Source organism: Clarias gariepinus, chromosome 19, assembly GCF_024256425.1.
Source record: "Clarias gariepinus isolate MV-2021 ecotype Netherlands chromosome 19, CGAR_prim_01v2, whole genome shotgun sequence".
NCBI lineage: Eukaryota > Metazoa > Chordata > Actinopteri > Siluriformes > Clariidae > Clarias > Clarias gariepinus.
In genome coordinates, this window is record NC_071118.1 from 20,380,466 (window position 1) to 20,396,473 (window position 16,008).

Sequence of the window (16,008 nt, forward strand, 5' to 3'; positions counted from 1 at the left end):
TCCACTCTAATGCAGCTTTAGGATTCTAGCCTCAGAACTGAACAGGTAGAAGAGATGAAATGGCAAAAAAAACGAAACAGCAAGAAAACCTCATTATTCAGGAAAGGATTTTGTTAGATCTTCAAGCCTTGTGTAAGCTGTGTGCACCGTTTGGTTTCTCATGCTGGAGTAACTTGTCTCAGTTGCCTGTGTGGTCATGTGGGAATTGTGTCGCGTTTGTGGTGATCGTATACCAGGTGCCCAGTGCGGGTGGCTGTCTGATAAATAAAGTTTACGGCCTGCCGTTGTTCTGGCTGAAGTTCTGGTTTGCGAGCTTTATCAAGATGGGAGCAGTGAACTCCTCTGTGGAAAGTGTGTGTTCCTGCTGGAGTGTGTGGTGCGATGTGACATCGCCCAAGAACACTTGCAGAAAACACACTCTGCACAGTCTCAACAGCTGCAGCAAGAGAGATCCAGACTGAGTGTGTTAATAATGCAGAAATACTGGCGGAATAACTCACCAGAGCAGAATTGGTGCAAAATGCATATGAGTAAAACAAAGTGTCTCACTCAGTTTTGGGCGGAGTCTTATAACACAGAACTCTAAAGTGTCAAGATTTAAAGCTGAGCTTTTCGTCGAAAGTAAAGTTTCTACCCAAGGCTGCGAGTATTCAGAGCTTGTTCACAGGAAGTGCAATTTATTAACATCTAACAGCATCGGGTTGTGCAGCCATGCTCAGGCCATCGTTACCGCCTCACAGCTAAGGCAGAGGCAGCCACTTAGAGGCTCGGTGTTGCCTTTGGGTTAGTTACTGCAACTGCTGCAGGACATTAGGCCTCGCCCACTGCCATGGACTGCGGGCACTAGAATTCCCATTCTGTTAAAACCAAACAGTGTGTTTGGACATGCCAACATGGATCAGGTAAAACTGATAAGGGCAGAGCAAGCTCTAAGAGAGCTGGAGGAAGAGTTTAACGATGAATATCTGACACTAAAACTAGCGGTACTATAGGTGTGTGTTGTATGTTTGTGTTGTGGTTTAACAGACCTTTAGGCTTCTGTGTTATACTGTTAGCATAGATATAGCTAAATAATTTAACTTACTGTAATAACCACATTAAAAATGTCATTTGCAATTTTCTGAAATCTCAAATATAATAAAAATGATTTTCCATCCATCGTTTATCACAGAAACTGGTTTAAAACATTCAGAAATAAAATCATGGAAGTAAAAAACTTCAATGGGATGTATTACAGTAAATAGGATGTGTTTTTCTTAAACAGTTGTTATAATGAACCATGGGAGAGACTTTAACCTTGTAAGCATCTGTTTGTTTATGTGTTGTAGGTGTGTGCAGTGAAGCAGGATGAGCTGAACCTGCTACAGCAGAAGACCAGACAGCTGAGTGAAGAGCTTAACTCCACCAAGAGCAGCAGTCAAACATTAAAACACAAGCTGGAGGAGATTGACAGAGAGAACAAGGTACACCACATTCATGCACTCAGTTGATCTTTGAATAAACTGAATTCTTTTGAATTGATCAGGCTTTTAAATTGTTCCTATTGGCCCACTGAAATAGGAGACATAAACATTGATCATAAACACACAACACTGAAGTTCATCTCAGAACTTGGGCTGGAACTAACGACTGTTTGTCGAATGTTGAAACAAATAGTGATCGTTTAGATTATGAGTTGCGGAATTACTTGTTTTCCTCTTATCTGAGATTGTTTAAAGCCTGTACTAACTAGCAATAAAGACTGTTGGAGATGAAGACAGAGAAACTAATTAGTAGGGTGGGAATCACCAGGGAGCACCCGATACGATATTATCATGATACCTACTGTAGGTGCCAGTTTGATGTTTACTGATATTCTGAAAGTACAAATTTTATTTGAATTAATTTATTTTACTTTTTATTTATAAATATCCCAATTCAATGATTTTTTTTTTTTTTTAGATTTAGTTCTAAACAAACTTAATGAATACTTGGCTCCTACCACATCCTGTGAATTATTGCGATATGCTGTGCTGCCTGCCAACACGTGAACAGTTTAGAATGCCAACACACGATGGTGTCATTAACTTACTTTTAATGATTATTAAAAAAAACTACTTTGCTAGTTGATTATGGTTGATTATGTTAATTTCTTCCAAAAGTTGTATTCCCAACTTGTTGGAGTCGTTTTTTAAGTCAGTCGTTGCTGATGGTGTTTAATATTTTTTGTGCTGTTTTCCTTTCTTTGTACTCCTCAGACCCTTTCTGGACAGCTTGAAGAGAGGGAGAATGAGTTGGCTGCAGAAAAGAAAAACGCTCTAAAACGGGACAAGACCATTCAGGGCCTTAGCATCCTTCTTAAAGAGAAGGAACGACAGGTCGCAATTCCCCTTCCTTCAGGCAAAACAATCTTGAAAAGCATCAATATTTGCTGTAACACTGTTTCTGATGAACACTTTTTTTTTTTTTCTTTCTGTCTGTCAGGTGGATGAACTGTACAGAAATCTAGAGGAGAAAGATCAGGCCTTAACCAAGGCCAGGGAGGCCCTTCACAAAGCCCAGCTACAGAAATACCAGGTGAGTAGAATGTGATGCTTTTACTTTTGAAATGGTGAGGCATATGATGTCTCCATCATTTAGATAACTTGCTTAAATAAAAGTTTGCCATACCACGACACTGCTAACAGTTTATTTTTTGCTTAAGATTTTTTGTATTTGTTTGAAAAGCAAGTTAGTTATTGTAATCTCTTATAGACAGTATTTCTCAATACCAAAAAAATGCAGCCTTGTCATGTTACAGAAACCATAAAATACATGGTCTTGGCATCCATGTGTAATTTCTGTAGTAAAAGTGCAGCAATGTGTGTGTGTGTGTGTTGCAGGGTGGGGAGGAACAACAGGCCATGATGCAGTCCCAGCATGCTGAGCTGTCTCGTCTACAGGCGGAGTGCCATTCGTCCCTGCTGGAGCTTCAGAGGTTGCAGCGTGCACTCAGCAGCAAAGACGCACAACTGGAGCTGCTGCAACAAGACAAACTTCAGCTGGAGAATGAGCTGGAGTTGCTGCAGCAGTACAAAAGAAAAGGGGACAAGACCATTAATGTTCGTATACTTTTTTCACACACTCACTGAGATACAGATTAGACCGGGTCAATATGATGAACACACTTCTGTATTGATTCAGAACAATGTTCTAAATTCATAATATAAATAAAAAGAACTGTGTACAGTGTTATTACGAGTGCCGGCAACTTTTGTAATTCCATGTTGCATAAAATTATATACATGCTTTTTTTGTCACTTTAATTAAATATGTCATAAATGTTCAAACAAAATGCATACACAGATACACGGGATCATGTGGATTGTAATTTTTGTTATTGGGAGTCTTTAAGCCTACTTTAAGCCATGTACTGAATGAAGCTGTTTGTGTTGTAAACTAGGACCTGCAGAACCAGCTGAAAAAGCTGAGTGGAGAGCTGGCAGAACGCGAGAACCTTCTAGAAAATCAACGGCAATCTCAGCAGGAGCTAACCCAAACGACAGAACATAAACTGCAGAGCACGATACAACACCTGACCACTAACCTCACAAAGAAAGAGCAACAGTTACAGGTAACCACACACACAGTAAAATTCACCCACTTTTAATCCTATGCTTTAATTAATCAGGGTCTAGATAACAGTTGTCTGCAAATCTACAGAGCAACCTCGTGAAAACAGCCATATTGAATGTGTGGTCATTTTTTTAAATATACATTTTTTAAAAAGTCATGTAGGGAAAAATAGGTGCATTCAGTAAATCAGTAACTTGTGAAACTTTTTAGCCTTTATTACGTGAAAGGTTTTTTTTTTTCTGTAGGAATTTAACTCTATATTTTAACTCTGAAATGATTTTGATTTGACTTCTAGCCAGTTTTTTTTTCAGAGCTGTGCTGTTACAGAAAATGTATAACAATCAGATTTGAGAATAAATAACCACACAGGATTTGTGTTTTTCATTTTATCTCTCTCTTTCTCAGGACTACATGCGAATGGTGCAGGACCTGGAGCAGGATCGAGCTTCAGCTGGAAGTGATGTAATGCTGGCCAAGCTCAGAGAGAAGCTGAGGGAAAAAGAGAAGGCCCTGGAGGTGCTGCTATCATTTCCTCAATTTAATCCTTATAAATAAACTCTGGAATATAGGAACATGGGCACATGATAACCTCTTATCTAAACGAAATAATGATTTCCTTCTTCATTGGGTCTGTGAGCAGAAAGCACTTGAAGATAAGTTTGTGGCCGTGGAAGAAAAGGAGAATGAAATCCATCTGCTTCAGCTGAGCATGAGAGAGAAGGAAAGAGATTCTGAGCGCCTGAAGAACCTGCTTGCACACAATCAGGAGACTGTAAATGTAAGTGCTTAACATTATAAAATTACAATAATTAAAATAATGACATAAATAATTACATTATTGCAGTAGAATATAATAAAGCAGAAGCTATGTATTGTGATTGTAACAAAGTCATCCAGAGCTAATTAAACCATAGTTCTTGGGCAGGGAGAGGTAATGTGCCACTTGTGGGAAGGGTTGCCAGGTCTCAGCTAATTTTACCCCAACTGTCTAAAAGAAATGACTTAATGCTAGCTCAAAATTTTGTCTGTGTCTTTAAATACATTTCATCTAAATTATATCCAGCTAAACTGTGCTGTTTTTTGTTTTTGTTTTTTTGGACGTCTGCAGAGCTTTGATGAATTATTGAAGGAGAAAGACATGGAGTTGCAGCAGCTGCTGAACTCATTGAAAAACTTGCAGCGCTCCAAGCAGGAGAGTGAAGAGAACCTGCAAAGAGCTCTGAGAGAGAAAGATTCCATCATCCAGCAGCTCCAACATGCACTGCAGCTTAAAACTAAAGACATGGAGGTAACACTCTACACAACAAGTGTTAAATATATGTCATATGACCTTACACGAAATGTCAAATTATCATGAGTTTAAAAATGGTCAAAATGTGTAAGTTACTCAGCCTTTCTCATTCCTCGCAACTCTCGTCCTTTCTCTCAGGACATGGCTAGTACAGTTCTTAGTCATTCAGAGTCTCAAGGACGCGATGTGGCAGAGCAGATGGGTCAGAGGTTAAAGGTTACAGAGGCCATGTTGGCCGAGGCAGTGAAGCACAGAGAGAGGCTAGTGTGTGAAAACCAGACCGCTGTGGAAAACCTACTTGCCACCATCAGTAGCAAAGACCAGCTGCTGAAGGTAAATGGTTACAGTCGTAATATATCCTGTACACACCGAGTTGGGTAATAAAGCATGATGGATCATACTGTTTATACAAAATCAACAAGAGCATTTCCTCAGATTTTTATTCACCTTCTACTTAAATAGGTTTACAATCATTAAACTAAGGCTGTATTTTTCTGTATGTGCGTGTATGTTCATGTTTGTGTAGGAGAGTGCTGAACGACATGCACGGGCTCTTGCTGAGCGATCGGGAGAGTTGCAGGATCTGCGCAGACAGCTCGCAGAAACTCAGCTGCAACTCAGCAATGCTCAGAACCTTAGCGCTGCACTAAATGAGAAGGACCTCCTCATCAATGTTAGTTGTTTCAGTGCTTTTTTTTTCTTTCTTTTTTTTTCAGTTAAGAAATTGGAATTAAATTAGGGGTAGCCAAAGAGACCTTACTTTTCCGCTTACATGGTGCTGTGGAGGATTTAATTTATTCAATGGAAAGACCTATTCATTTCTTGGGTTAAGGCAACAATTCCATGTTATAATTGCTCTTGCTAGAAGGAAGGTTAGAAAACAGTAGACTTTTTTTATTCAGGTTGTTGCAGTTGGCAGTTAAATGTTTTCCCCTCACAAATGTCTTATGTCAACAGTATTTGTAAAAATTCTTTGACTTGATCTGTGGTTCATTTCCATCTTAATAAGTTTGTTTGTGTGTACAGAAGCTGTTGGATCATGCTCAGGACAGAGATCCCTCTCTAACTGAGATAAAGGTGGTAGATGCTCCTCAGGTGGTTGAGCTCAGACATACCATTAGTGTGCTACAGCAGAGATTGGAAGAGAAAGAGGGTATGTGTGGTGCATAGTACTAAACTTTCATTGTTTATTGTCTTTTTTTGGTTGAATTACAGAGGTGACGATTATTTAGTGTGGAACGTTGCAAAGTATCAGTTTAAAATCTGCTGATATTAACATTCTATTGGGAATTCTAAGTGCAAGTATGTCTTTGTAGCTGAGCTGTCTCAGCAGTACAGTGAGGACAACTTGGAGACATCTCTTACAGTCAGTAAGAAACCTGCTGTAATACTGAAGAAAGAGCTTGCCCAGAAAACAGATGCTCTCAACAGTGCTCTGAAGAGAGAAAACAAGCTTAAGGTGCGTGTGGGCGTATGCACTTCTCTGGCAGAAAAATATATTACGTTTCAGATATAGATTAAAACCCTATACATGAACAAAATTCTTTGTTTTGATTATTTTTTGTTCTTGTCTGGTAGATGTCACTTGCTGAGATTCAGTCCACTGTGTCAGAGCTGGAGGGCCAACTAGAGGGCCAAACGGCCAATCTTCAGTCTCTTAAATCCACTATCAGTACTAAAGACGAAATTATTACGGTGAGTACGAGGTGTATTTTACATAATAGTTTCTATATACAGTTAAACCATGGATATGGAGCATAATTTGTCCCGGAAATGGGCTTGTAATCCAAAACACTAGTATATCAAAGCGAAATAATAGATTTTAATTAATAAAAAAAAAAAGATCAATACAAACTACAAAGTAAATATGAAATAATTTACTTGCACTATACTTTTAAAAAAAAGTTTGGCTGGTTTGATGGAGATGAGTGAGAGAAAGAGAAGGAGGAGGGTGTTTATTGTGTAGGATGACTTTTACTAGCGGAATCAGTTGGCTTACTGTTTTTTTTTTTTTCTTTTTGTGCGACTTTTACAAGCAATCCATCCAATGGCACTTTGTTTAGCCTCCTTTGGTGCATTTAGCGGAATGTGACATTGCATTGTCACTAAACAGATTTATCTCTGCACTGCTACTGCCTTTTTCATCTTTTTCTTCATGGGGGCCATCGTTGCGTAATTTTTTTTTTTAAATGCTTCACGCACACACGTGGTCAAAAAGCTATAGCAAATAGTATGCGCACACAGATGTTGACTATACGAGTGACTCTCACACACTGAGACGTTGACTATACGAGTGAGTTTCACACACTGAGACTGAGCATGGCGGACAATAACCCACAATCCTGGGCGCGAGGGAAAGATCAGTTGTGATCACAGGGAGCAGACAAAGCGTACCTACTTGTGTTGTAAGACCTTGCTCATTTATCAAGTTAAAATTTATTTTTTAATTTTTTCCTTCTTGCAAAAACACTTGCAGACTAAGTAACACGCAATCCAAGGTTTTACTATATATAAATGCTCACATTCGCACCAAATGCTATTTTGCTCATAACATGACAGTTTCATTTAGATGAATATAGCATTGTCAATAAAATGCTTGCATTTACTACTTGTCACCACACAAAGTAAATATAAAAGTCACATCCTAGTCAAGATGAGTATCTTTTCCTTTTTTTTTTTTTTTTTGGCGTATTGTTATTGTTAATATTTGGCTTTTCTATAGGAGCTACAGCAGCGCTTGGCCCAGATGGGGTTAAGGCAGTCAGCTACAGCCGTCGATCAGCAGTCCCCCCTCTATGGGGAGGAGCTCAACTTCCGCTCTCTTCCCCAGAGAGAAAGTACCATCATTGGAGGAGATAGACAGCAGCAGGTACATAAACAAATATGAGGCATTAAATGTAGCATAAATGCATGCTTTTACAGTGAATAAGTGACAAACCTTTTAATTCCAGCAGGACGTGTCGCTGGGTGACCTGTGCTCAGAGCAGGCAGAGCTCAACCACATCCTCAGGGAAGAGCACCAGATCTACACCAAACTTGTTCAAACGGTCAAAGAGCAAGACAGGTGAATCATCCTTGCTAGTACAGTGAACACAGTATCCACTTTTGTTATATGCATTTATTTATTCCTTCATCATCTTTACCTTTATGTTGAGTGGTCAGCCTGTCCCAGAGCACTATACTCAAAATCTTTGCACACGCATTCACACTAAAAGCCAATTTATAGTAGCAGGTTAGACCGCAGACATTTGTCAGATGTGGGAGGAAACTGCAGAACCCAGATTATGTTTACAAACTACACATACACGAGTTCTAGCACCTCCTAGTGACTAAGCAGTGAAATGGTAAACTCAGTTATGTATTTTTCTCTATCCTGCTTTAATTAAGATGTTTTTTTTTTGTTGTTGTTTTTGTGTGTGGCAGTGACTGTGTAGGCTTGGATTTTATGGACATTTATTCTTTAATTATTTAGTTCGTTATTTAGTATTAATTAATGTTTTATTTAATATGTATTTTATTCATGTATGTATTGTGTTGTTCATATGGTCTTATACACCTTGTGTAACACTATGCATGGCACATGTTTTTTTTTTTTTCCCTTCAGTGCTCAGCGGCTACATGCATTACAGTTGGAACTTGCTGCTGTGGCACTTCTCAGGCAGCAGCTGGAAGATGGCGTCGGTAACAACAACGAGCTCCGAGAGCAGCTGCGGCAAGAAATCCAGAGAGTTAATCAGAGAGAAGGTGCAGTACAGAAAGCTCAAGGACAGTCAATTACAAAGTGCATCTTGACAATAGACACCTCGAGGGCCAGTCAGAATGTTAGGACAGACTTTTTAGCATTTAAGTTACACTGAATTAATAATAAAAAATTTATATAAAAACAATATATATATAATATGTGTATATAGTACAGAGTACATCAAAGCTAAATGTGGTGAGGATCCAGCAAAAAAGGGTCATATTGGCTTCCACTCTTGTCAGCCAGAACCTCGGTATCTAAACCCACAGTCTTCCCAGGCTTATTAAAACAAGACGGTTACATTTTGGAGAAACATTGTTTACGGCAGTTCTGATTTTGTGCAATCCTTTGATGTTGGATGCATTCAGTATTTTGAGAAAGTAAAAAAGTTTGTTGGTTACATTACTTTTTCAGTCTATTAAACAGTAATTATTTGGCCCTTTTCCTACTGTGCCTCTGCTATATGTCTTTCTTGCTTTATCCTGGGTTTTTGTTTGATGTCTGCATTACATCCTTTTCCATTTGTTTTGGATCCTTCACTGTTTATTTACTGTTTACTTTCAGTGTCCGTATTTCTGTCCAACATTGTGCTTATGATCTGTATGCATGTTAACATTCTTTATTAATCTGTCTTTGTTTTAGTCCCTTTAACTGAATTTCTTTAGATTTGTCACTATTTATATCACTTTAAATTATATAGACATTAAATAAAATGTGCTTTTGTGTCTGTGTCTGCCATACTAACAAACATGCACACATACTCATTGCCCAGTCAAGTAAAATTGACCTAAAGTCCATTAATATACTGTCTCAACATACAGTTTGTCTTATACTGGTCACTTGTGTTTCCTCATGCAGAGAGGGATTGGGTTAAAAATGAAAAATCATAAGTACCACTTTCATATTTCTTTACGAGTACTAAACATGGGACTGTAGAGAAGAGCATGTAGGACCTATGCAGAGATAAACGTATCAAACAAGTTTCCATAATCCTTTTGTGCATTTCTGGTTTATTCCAACATGACCTTATTTTAATATACATATATCAGACAGAAAGAAGGAAAATTAGAAAAGAGAACACGTCAAGAGAAAATAAGTGTCTGAATAGGGAAGTCCTGATACTTGCCATGTCGGTGTGTGACTGCCCACCACCTCTTTAAATTACATTACATGCTATATGACACATAATGACCCATCCCACCCCCTTTTTGTGAGCGGTATCGCAAATACATAAAAAATCCTAACAAGCCATTCCCTTTCCCAGACTAACCCTTTTAATTAAAACAATGTTTTGTGAGTTGCCCTTTTTAAGGAACAAGGCAGAACTTATGAGCTGTACATTTAATTTTTATAGTGTTTTGCAGTTACATAATTAAGATTTCAAATAATTTAAATGGCACAGCCTCAAAAAAGACACACAATCAGGAGTATTTTTAAATCATATTAAATACATAGCTGTTTTAAGTTAGATTACAGATTTTAGAGTGTACACTCATATGTGTATATGTTTAGGTGCAGACCCTGCAGAGCTTGAGAACATGCGAGATGCTCTGGAAGAAGCTCAGCGTTGGAACGCTTCTCTACAAGCCAGACTTGGCCAGATCCAGAGCAGAGGAGGAGGAGTAGGGCAGGCCAACGACAAGGGTATGCATACATTATAATAAATCATTATTGATCAGGATGTTCAGCAGAATGAATCAAGATTAGCAGGTTGTCATCTTACTTAGGAATTATGAAGCCCTCTGTCCTGAAGAATTTCGGATCATTTTTAAATATCTGTGACTGGTCCAAGGCAAACCTTCCAAAAAATGCTATATAAATGTCCTATGTTTTTTTTTTTCCTTTAAAAAAAAAAAACTGTTTCTGTGGACAGACTTTAATTTATAGCATTAATACAATAATGTATTATAACAAATTTATTGTTATAACGCTGAGAGCTTGAACATTGGTATCATTTACCATGGTAAATACATTTTTGTCCATTTTATACATAACCATTATGACCAAACAGAGCATGAAGACAGTTGGTTAGCTATGGCTGAAGAAGAAGTAATCAAGTGGCCTGCGAATAACCCCAATCTCAACCCCACTGAACTGGGGACTGCAGTGCTGACTGCATCTCAGGCCTCATCCAACATCAGTCACTGATTTCACTAATTATCGTGGTTGAATGAGCACAAGTCCCAGAAGCCATACTGCACAATCTAGAATAATAAAACTTAATATAACAACAAATGGCCACTGAATCTGGAATCATATAGAACATGGGAGTGCTGCTAGTTATGCCATTAAGTGTATATGCAGTGAGAAAAGAACGAATAGTGACTGGTGTTAGTTCTTGGATTTTCTTAGATAATCTGTCTCGGCCCTTAATGACTAAAATGCCTAGAGGTTGATGTTAAGAGTAATCTGGTGGTCGTTTCAGATGACTCACTGAGTCTGATTGGGGAACAGACATCCTATATGAGTATATGTATAGGGGAGGGGCAAGAAGAAGACCTACAGCATCTATCTGTGGAACAACTCAGACTAAAGGTGAGCTTCACATCATCATTATAAAAAGCAAAAGATATTAAACTATTGACTATCTGTTCTTTTTCCCAACTTACCATTCGATCTCAATCATAAATATGTTAAGTTTTATTTTTCTATCTATTTTCTATATTATTTCTAATAATCTGTCCTGGTCTGTTTAATCTCTCTTTCCTTCTCTCTCTTTTTCTCTCTTTTTCTCATTAAGGTCTCAGAGCTACAGGCAGTAAATGCAGAGCTGCAGAAACGGTTGGCGCTGGCAGAGAGTGATGATACGGGTGATGCTAGGAGAGAGTCACAGGGCCATCATGACCTAAATGGATTTTCACCCCCCAGCAAGGTAATTAACAGTCAAATTTATCCTTTAAACTTGACACTCTTTTTGTAAACAACTTCTTATTTATTTATATTTTGTTACTGTTATTTAGCAGGAGAGAATGTTGCACGCTCCCTGATTTCATAAAACTGACATCTTTGTAACATCTGTAGATTTCTTAATGCTTGTCCCTTTTTTTAATCTAACTTTTATCCTTTACCTTCCGTGTTAGTTTATAAATTAGTTCATGAATTAGATCTTGACGGTCTGTGTGTGTGCATGGATTTTTCTTTGTGTGTTGGGTTTGTTTTCTGTCTAACTCGCCGTTCTTCCTAACCCATGTTCTCTCCTCTCTCTACCTTTCTGGCCTGTTTTTCTTGTCCATAACCACCTGCAGCCTCTCCATCCAGCTATTATTGTATGCTTTCTTTATATTATTTTTCTTCATGAGTTTTTTGTTCTCAAGTCATGTGTTACCACCCATCCCATTAATATAGCAGCAGCAGGAACTGACCAGACCACTAGCTGTTAATGCTAATGAGGGACCAACCTCCCCCGGTGTAAAGGTAAGGGGGCGCTGTCACTCTTTGCAAAAGAAATAGTCTAACGCAAGTCACGATTCTTATAAAGCCAAAGTGAAAGTTAATTCGTTTTATATTTTGTTATAATTGGTGGTTTTTGTTATGATTTGATATACAAACATGCTTCCGGGACGAATTATGCTCGCAACCCAAGGTTTAACTGTATACATTGCTTCCAGAGAGCAGTATTTAAAAAAAAAAATTAAAGCAGTTTGTTGCGTACACTTACCCTCTAGCTCTGCCTAATAAATATTTCTGGATACATTGTAGGTGCGCTTTCTGTACAATTAATGATTGGATTCTGTCTGTTGTTTTGCACAGTAGTAGCTACAGCTAAAGTTATGTTTTTGCTGAACATATTATTCTGGTATTTTATTCCCAGGAGACAGCTGATGAAAGTTTTAAAGCTCAAAGAAGAATGGCAAGTTCTCCCTTGCCGAAGAAAGATAATGGAAACTCCTCATTTGCTCAGATACCCAAGGGTGAGACTGAGCAAGCAGAACTTGCATCTTTACTTGAAGACTGTGGAGCAGAATCTGTTCCCCAACTCCGGTAAGCATTCTGTAGGTTTTAAAATTGACCACAGTCATGTTGGCAATTTAGTCTTTGTTTAAAAAATTATAAGCATGAGCTATTTTTGTGTTGTATTTTTTTTTTTTAAAGATTTTTAATAGCAGGCACATTTGCATTCTCACCCTCTCTGTTACAGGAAGCAGATAAATAAACTACGATCAGAAATGTCAAAGCTTGGTGTGCTCTTAAAGGAAGAAAACCCAGGTGAGTTCAGAGAGAGCACAGAAAGTTCTGGAGATAATGACAAGCACGATAACCTGCACCAGACTGTGAAAGTCCTCCGCTCAGAGGCCCGAAGACACCGCAAAGTTGTACGCCTGTTAAAGGCGCAACTACAGCACAATACAAAAGCAAATACAGACAGTGAGCCAGGGGTTGACACAAAACTGCTCGACAGCATGGCTGAAAAGATGGAGCGTCTGCGGGAGGAGTATGAGATCACTCAGAGGCATGCTGCCAGTCTAGAGGACAGGATAAAGGAGATGCAGAACGGAGAAAGAAACGAGGGTAGGGAACGAGAAGAGGAGAAAGAAAGGAAAAAGAAAGGCAGACCGGACCAAAGCAGAAAGTCGAACAAAAACCTGAAGCATGCAGTAAGTCTGAAGTCTCCGTGTACAGCATGTCTTTTTTTTTTTTTTGTAAAAAAAACTCTGTCCCAAAATTATAATTTATTTGTTTGTTTTACAGTGAACACTACAGTGTGTGTGTGTAAAAATTGCATTGTGACAAACATTGACCAGTAATCTGATTATAGGAATAGTCCAATTGTTTATCAAATTTCTCCTGCATCTTATACACAAACGGACTTATATGGAGGCCCACAACAATTAAATTCTATTATTAAACAGATTTTATAATATATGCTTTAGGGATGGAAATCAGCAGGAAACATCCGATTCGATATATCGCGATACCTAGGTGCTGATTCGATTTGTGTTGCGATTTTGTAAGTATCATGATTTTATGAATATACCAAATTAATATAAAATTTTTCTTAGATTTTGTAAGACTTTCAACAAACCTAGCAAATAATTTGCTCCTACTTAACAGGATGCTGTGCTGCCTGCGAATGTACGAATAAAAGTAAACTACCTTCAGGATTATAGAGGAACTTCAACATCTTACCACCTGAAATGCAAACGTGTAAATAAAATTATAATGAAAAACATTCAGTTTTGCGGTCAGTAGGCCACAATACATGAATTTCCTCATAAAAGGGTTGCGATATGTAACTAAATTGGTCCCCCCCCCCAAACTCTAAATCTGTTCCTTGATTTTTTATTTAAACTAAATATATACAAAGAAATAAACACTTGTAAAAGTGAGTGTCTGTCACTGATTCGCCTTGAGCACATCTTTGTTTTTCTGTACATAAGGTATTGTTGTATGTTGTTTTATTTTACTGCAGGACTATAATCATTTATATCATCTATCTAATCACTATAATCATTTTTTTGCAGGCGTACACCAAATCACGGCTACCAGTAGCAGTAAGACCCACAAAGCAAAGGGACAGGAATGAGCGTGAGACAGAGGAAAGTACTGAGCACTTTAGCACAACAGATTCAGAGCAGCCCAGTGTAAGGAGCAGAGCCCTCAGTGATGCAGTCCTTCAAAGTTCTCCAGGCAGCAGCTTAGATGCTCTTTCGGATTCGGATTCCAGACGAAACACACAACCTGAACAGGCTGAACAAAACTGTAACGCCAGGCAACATTCGAAAACAGTGTCTGACTTTCCACAATCAGAACTCCTGTCTCAGTTGGAGTTACTGAACCAGGAGTGTCAGGAGAAGGAAAGTCTCATCTCCCAGCTGCAATTTCAGATGCGGAATTGGGAAGGTCTCCAAGCTGAGCTTCAGGAGAAGGAACGGATCAATGGACAGTACCTGGAAGCCTTGCATGCAGCAGAGTCCACAATTGCTTACCTTACAGCTTGTAACCTGGATTCTGAAAGCGGGCTGGGGCAGACTGGGTTGGGATCTGATCCATCACTGCAGCAGCAATGCACTGAGCTTGAAAAAGATGTGCAGGAGAAAGATCAAATCAACGCTCAGCTGCTAGAATGCTTAAACATGGTCGAGGCTGCAATTGCATCACTGATCTCAGCTGATATGCCTGTAAGCCACTTCTCTGGTCAGAATGACCCACAAGCATTGTGTGACAGGCTTGAGGGCCTGCTCAGCCAGATCAAGGTCCTACAGGAGCAGAAAAATACTTCCACTGGCACTCTCAAGGAATTGCATTTCCCAGATGGAAGTTCAGTACCGGACCTGCAACGCCAAGCTGAGACCCTTCAGGAATCACTGTTGGAGCAGTGCAGGCTGAATGCGGAGTTGCAGGAAAAGCTCAGGACTGCAGAAGAAACCATTACGAAACTGTCTGCTCAACACACCGGTGCTACCAAAGGCCAGGAACTGATTTGCAGCCACAAGTGTGCAAGTCCACAACAGGAGACGGTACATGAATATGAAGAGGGACAGCACAGACTGGCTGCATGTCTGGCTGAGTGTATTGCAGCAGCAGAACAAGCTGTCGGGTCTCTTGCAGATTACGGTTCAAGGTCCGATCAGGTCCCACATACTCCTGAAATCTCGACTAACACCGATCTTGAACAGAACTTTGACAGGCTACAGAGGGCACTTTTGGAAAGAGATAAGTTTGGGCATCCCGGCAGTGCAGATATGAGTCACAGCACTATTGTGGGTCCACTCCAACACCAACCAGTACAGCATGTCTTACAGAGTTCAGGTGCTGCACAACAGAAGACAAGCACCCCGATTTCCCAAGGACAGCAGAAAAAGGGACAGGAGAATATATCAGAATCTTGGGATCCTGATCATTCGGGAAGTCCAAACCTGAACCTCCACAAGAATCTCACATTGCTCGTCCAGATCTTTAAACACTATGCTCAGAAAGTTCGGGAGCTGGAGGAGGCGCTTAAAGTTGAGCAAGGACGAGGCCTTAAGGGAGGTGATGGGCAAAATCCTGAGGATGTTGCCCAGTTGAGGAGCTTGCAGAGGGCCCTTAAAGAGAAGCAGAAAATGTGTCAGAAGCTGGAGGAGAAACTGGCTACAGCTCAGTCCATCATTGCTCTGCAGGGCTCATCCAAGAGGGACAAAAACTCAGAGCGACGCAAAGGTAAGAATAGACTCACTTATACCCTTTAAATGATGGGTCAACTAAAAAAAAGGAAGCATCAGATGTAATCCAAGTATAAACTACCCTGCTGTGAATAGCCGTTAAACACACATTTGCTAATTGGCAACTGTTACCCGTCATGCATTGTTGATTACATTAGCATTTTGATTTCTTGTGGTTAGCAGTGGTTAACTTAAAGTTTAATAAAATTACCTTTTAAAGCTAAAGCATGCTAAATCGT

General features: G+C 39.3%; 1 protein-coding gene across 10 annotated transcripts in view; it reads left to right on the forward strand.

The window, feature by feature from the left end:
* The window catches only part of cdk5rap2 (CDK5 regulatory subunit associated protein 2), a 42,221-nt gene that overhangs the window by 10,625 nt on the left and 15,588 nt on the right, over positions 1–16,008 (forward strand). For 8 of the 10 annotated variants that reach the window (XM_053478073.1, XM_053478080.1, XM_053478079.1 and 5 more), the window contains exons 10-32: positions 1,329–1,463; positions 2,238–2,357; positions 2,464–2,556; positions 2,862–3,080; positions 3,422–3,592; positions 4,000–4,110; positions 4,235–4,372; positions 4,703–4,882; positions 5,024–5,218; positions 5,412–5,558; positions 5,912–6,038; positions 6,202–6,344; positions 6,464–6,580; positions 7,608–7,754; positions 7,837–7,949; positions 8,490–8,629; positions 10,140–10,271; positions 11,053–11,162; positions 11,368–11,499; positions 11,973–12,041; positions 12,439–12,608; positions 12,766–13,222; positions 14,090–15,767. In XM_053478073.1, the coding sequence (XP_053334048.1) occupies positions 1,329–1,463; positions 2,238–2,357; positions 2,464–2,556; positions 2,862–3,080; positions 3,422–3,592; positions 4,000–4,110; positions 4,235–4,372; positions 4,703–4,882; positions 5,024–5,218; positions 5,412–5,558; positions 5,912–6,038; positions 6,202–6,344; positions 6,464–6,580; positions 7,608–7,754; positions 7,837–7,949; positions 8,490–8,629; positions 10,140–10,271; positions 11,053–11,162; positions 11,368–11,499; positions 11,973–12,041; positions 12,439–12,608; positions 12,766–13,222; positions 14,090–15,767 (5,044 nt within the window). The remainder of the gene's footprint in view (positions 1–1,328; positions 1,464–2,237; positions 2,358–2,463; positions 2,557–2,861; positions 3,081–3,421; positions 3,593–3,999; positions 4,111–4,234; positions 4,373–4,702; positions 4,883–5,023; positions 5,219–5,411; positions 5,559–5,911; positions 6,039–6,201; positions 6,345–6,463; positions 6,581–7,607; positions 7,755–7,836; positions 7,950–8,489; positions 8,630–10,139; positions 10,272–11,052; positions 11,163–11,367; positions 11,500–11,972; positions 12,042–12,438; positions 12,609–12,765; positions 13,223–14,089; positions 15,768–16,008) is intronic. The other 2 variants (XM_053478078.1, XM_053478074.1) reach the window with 2 other exon arrangements.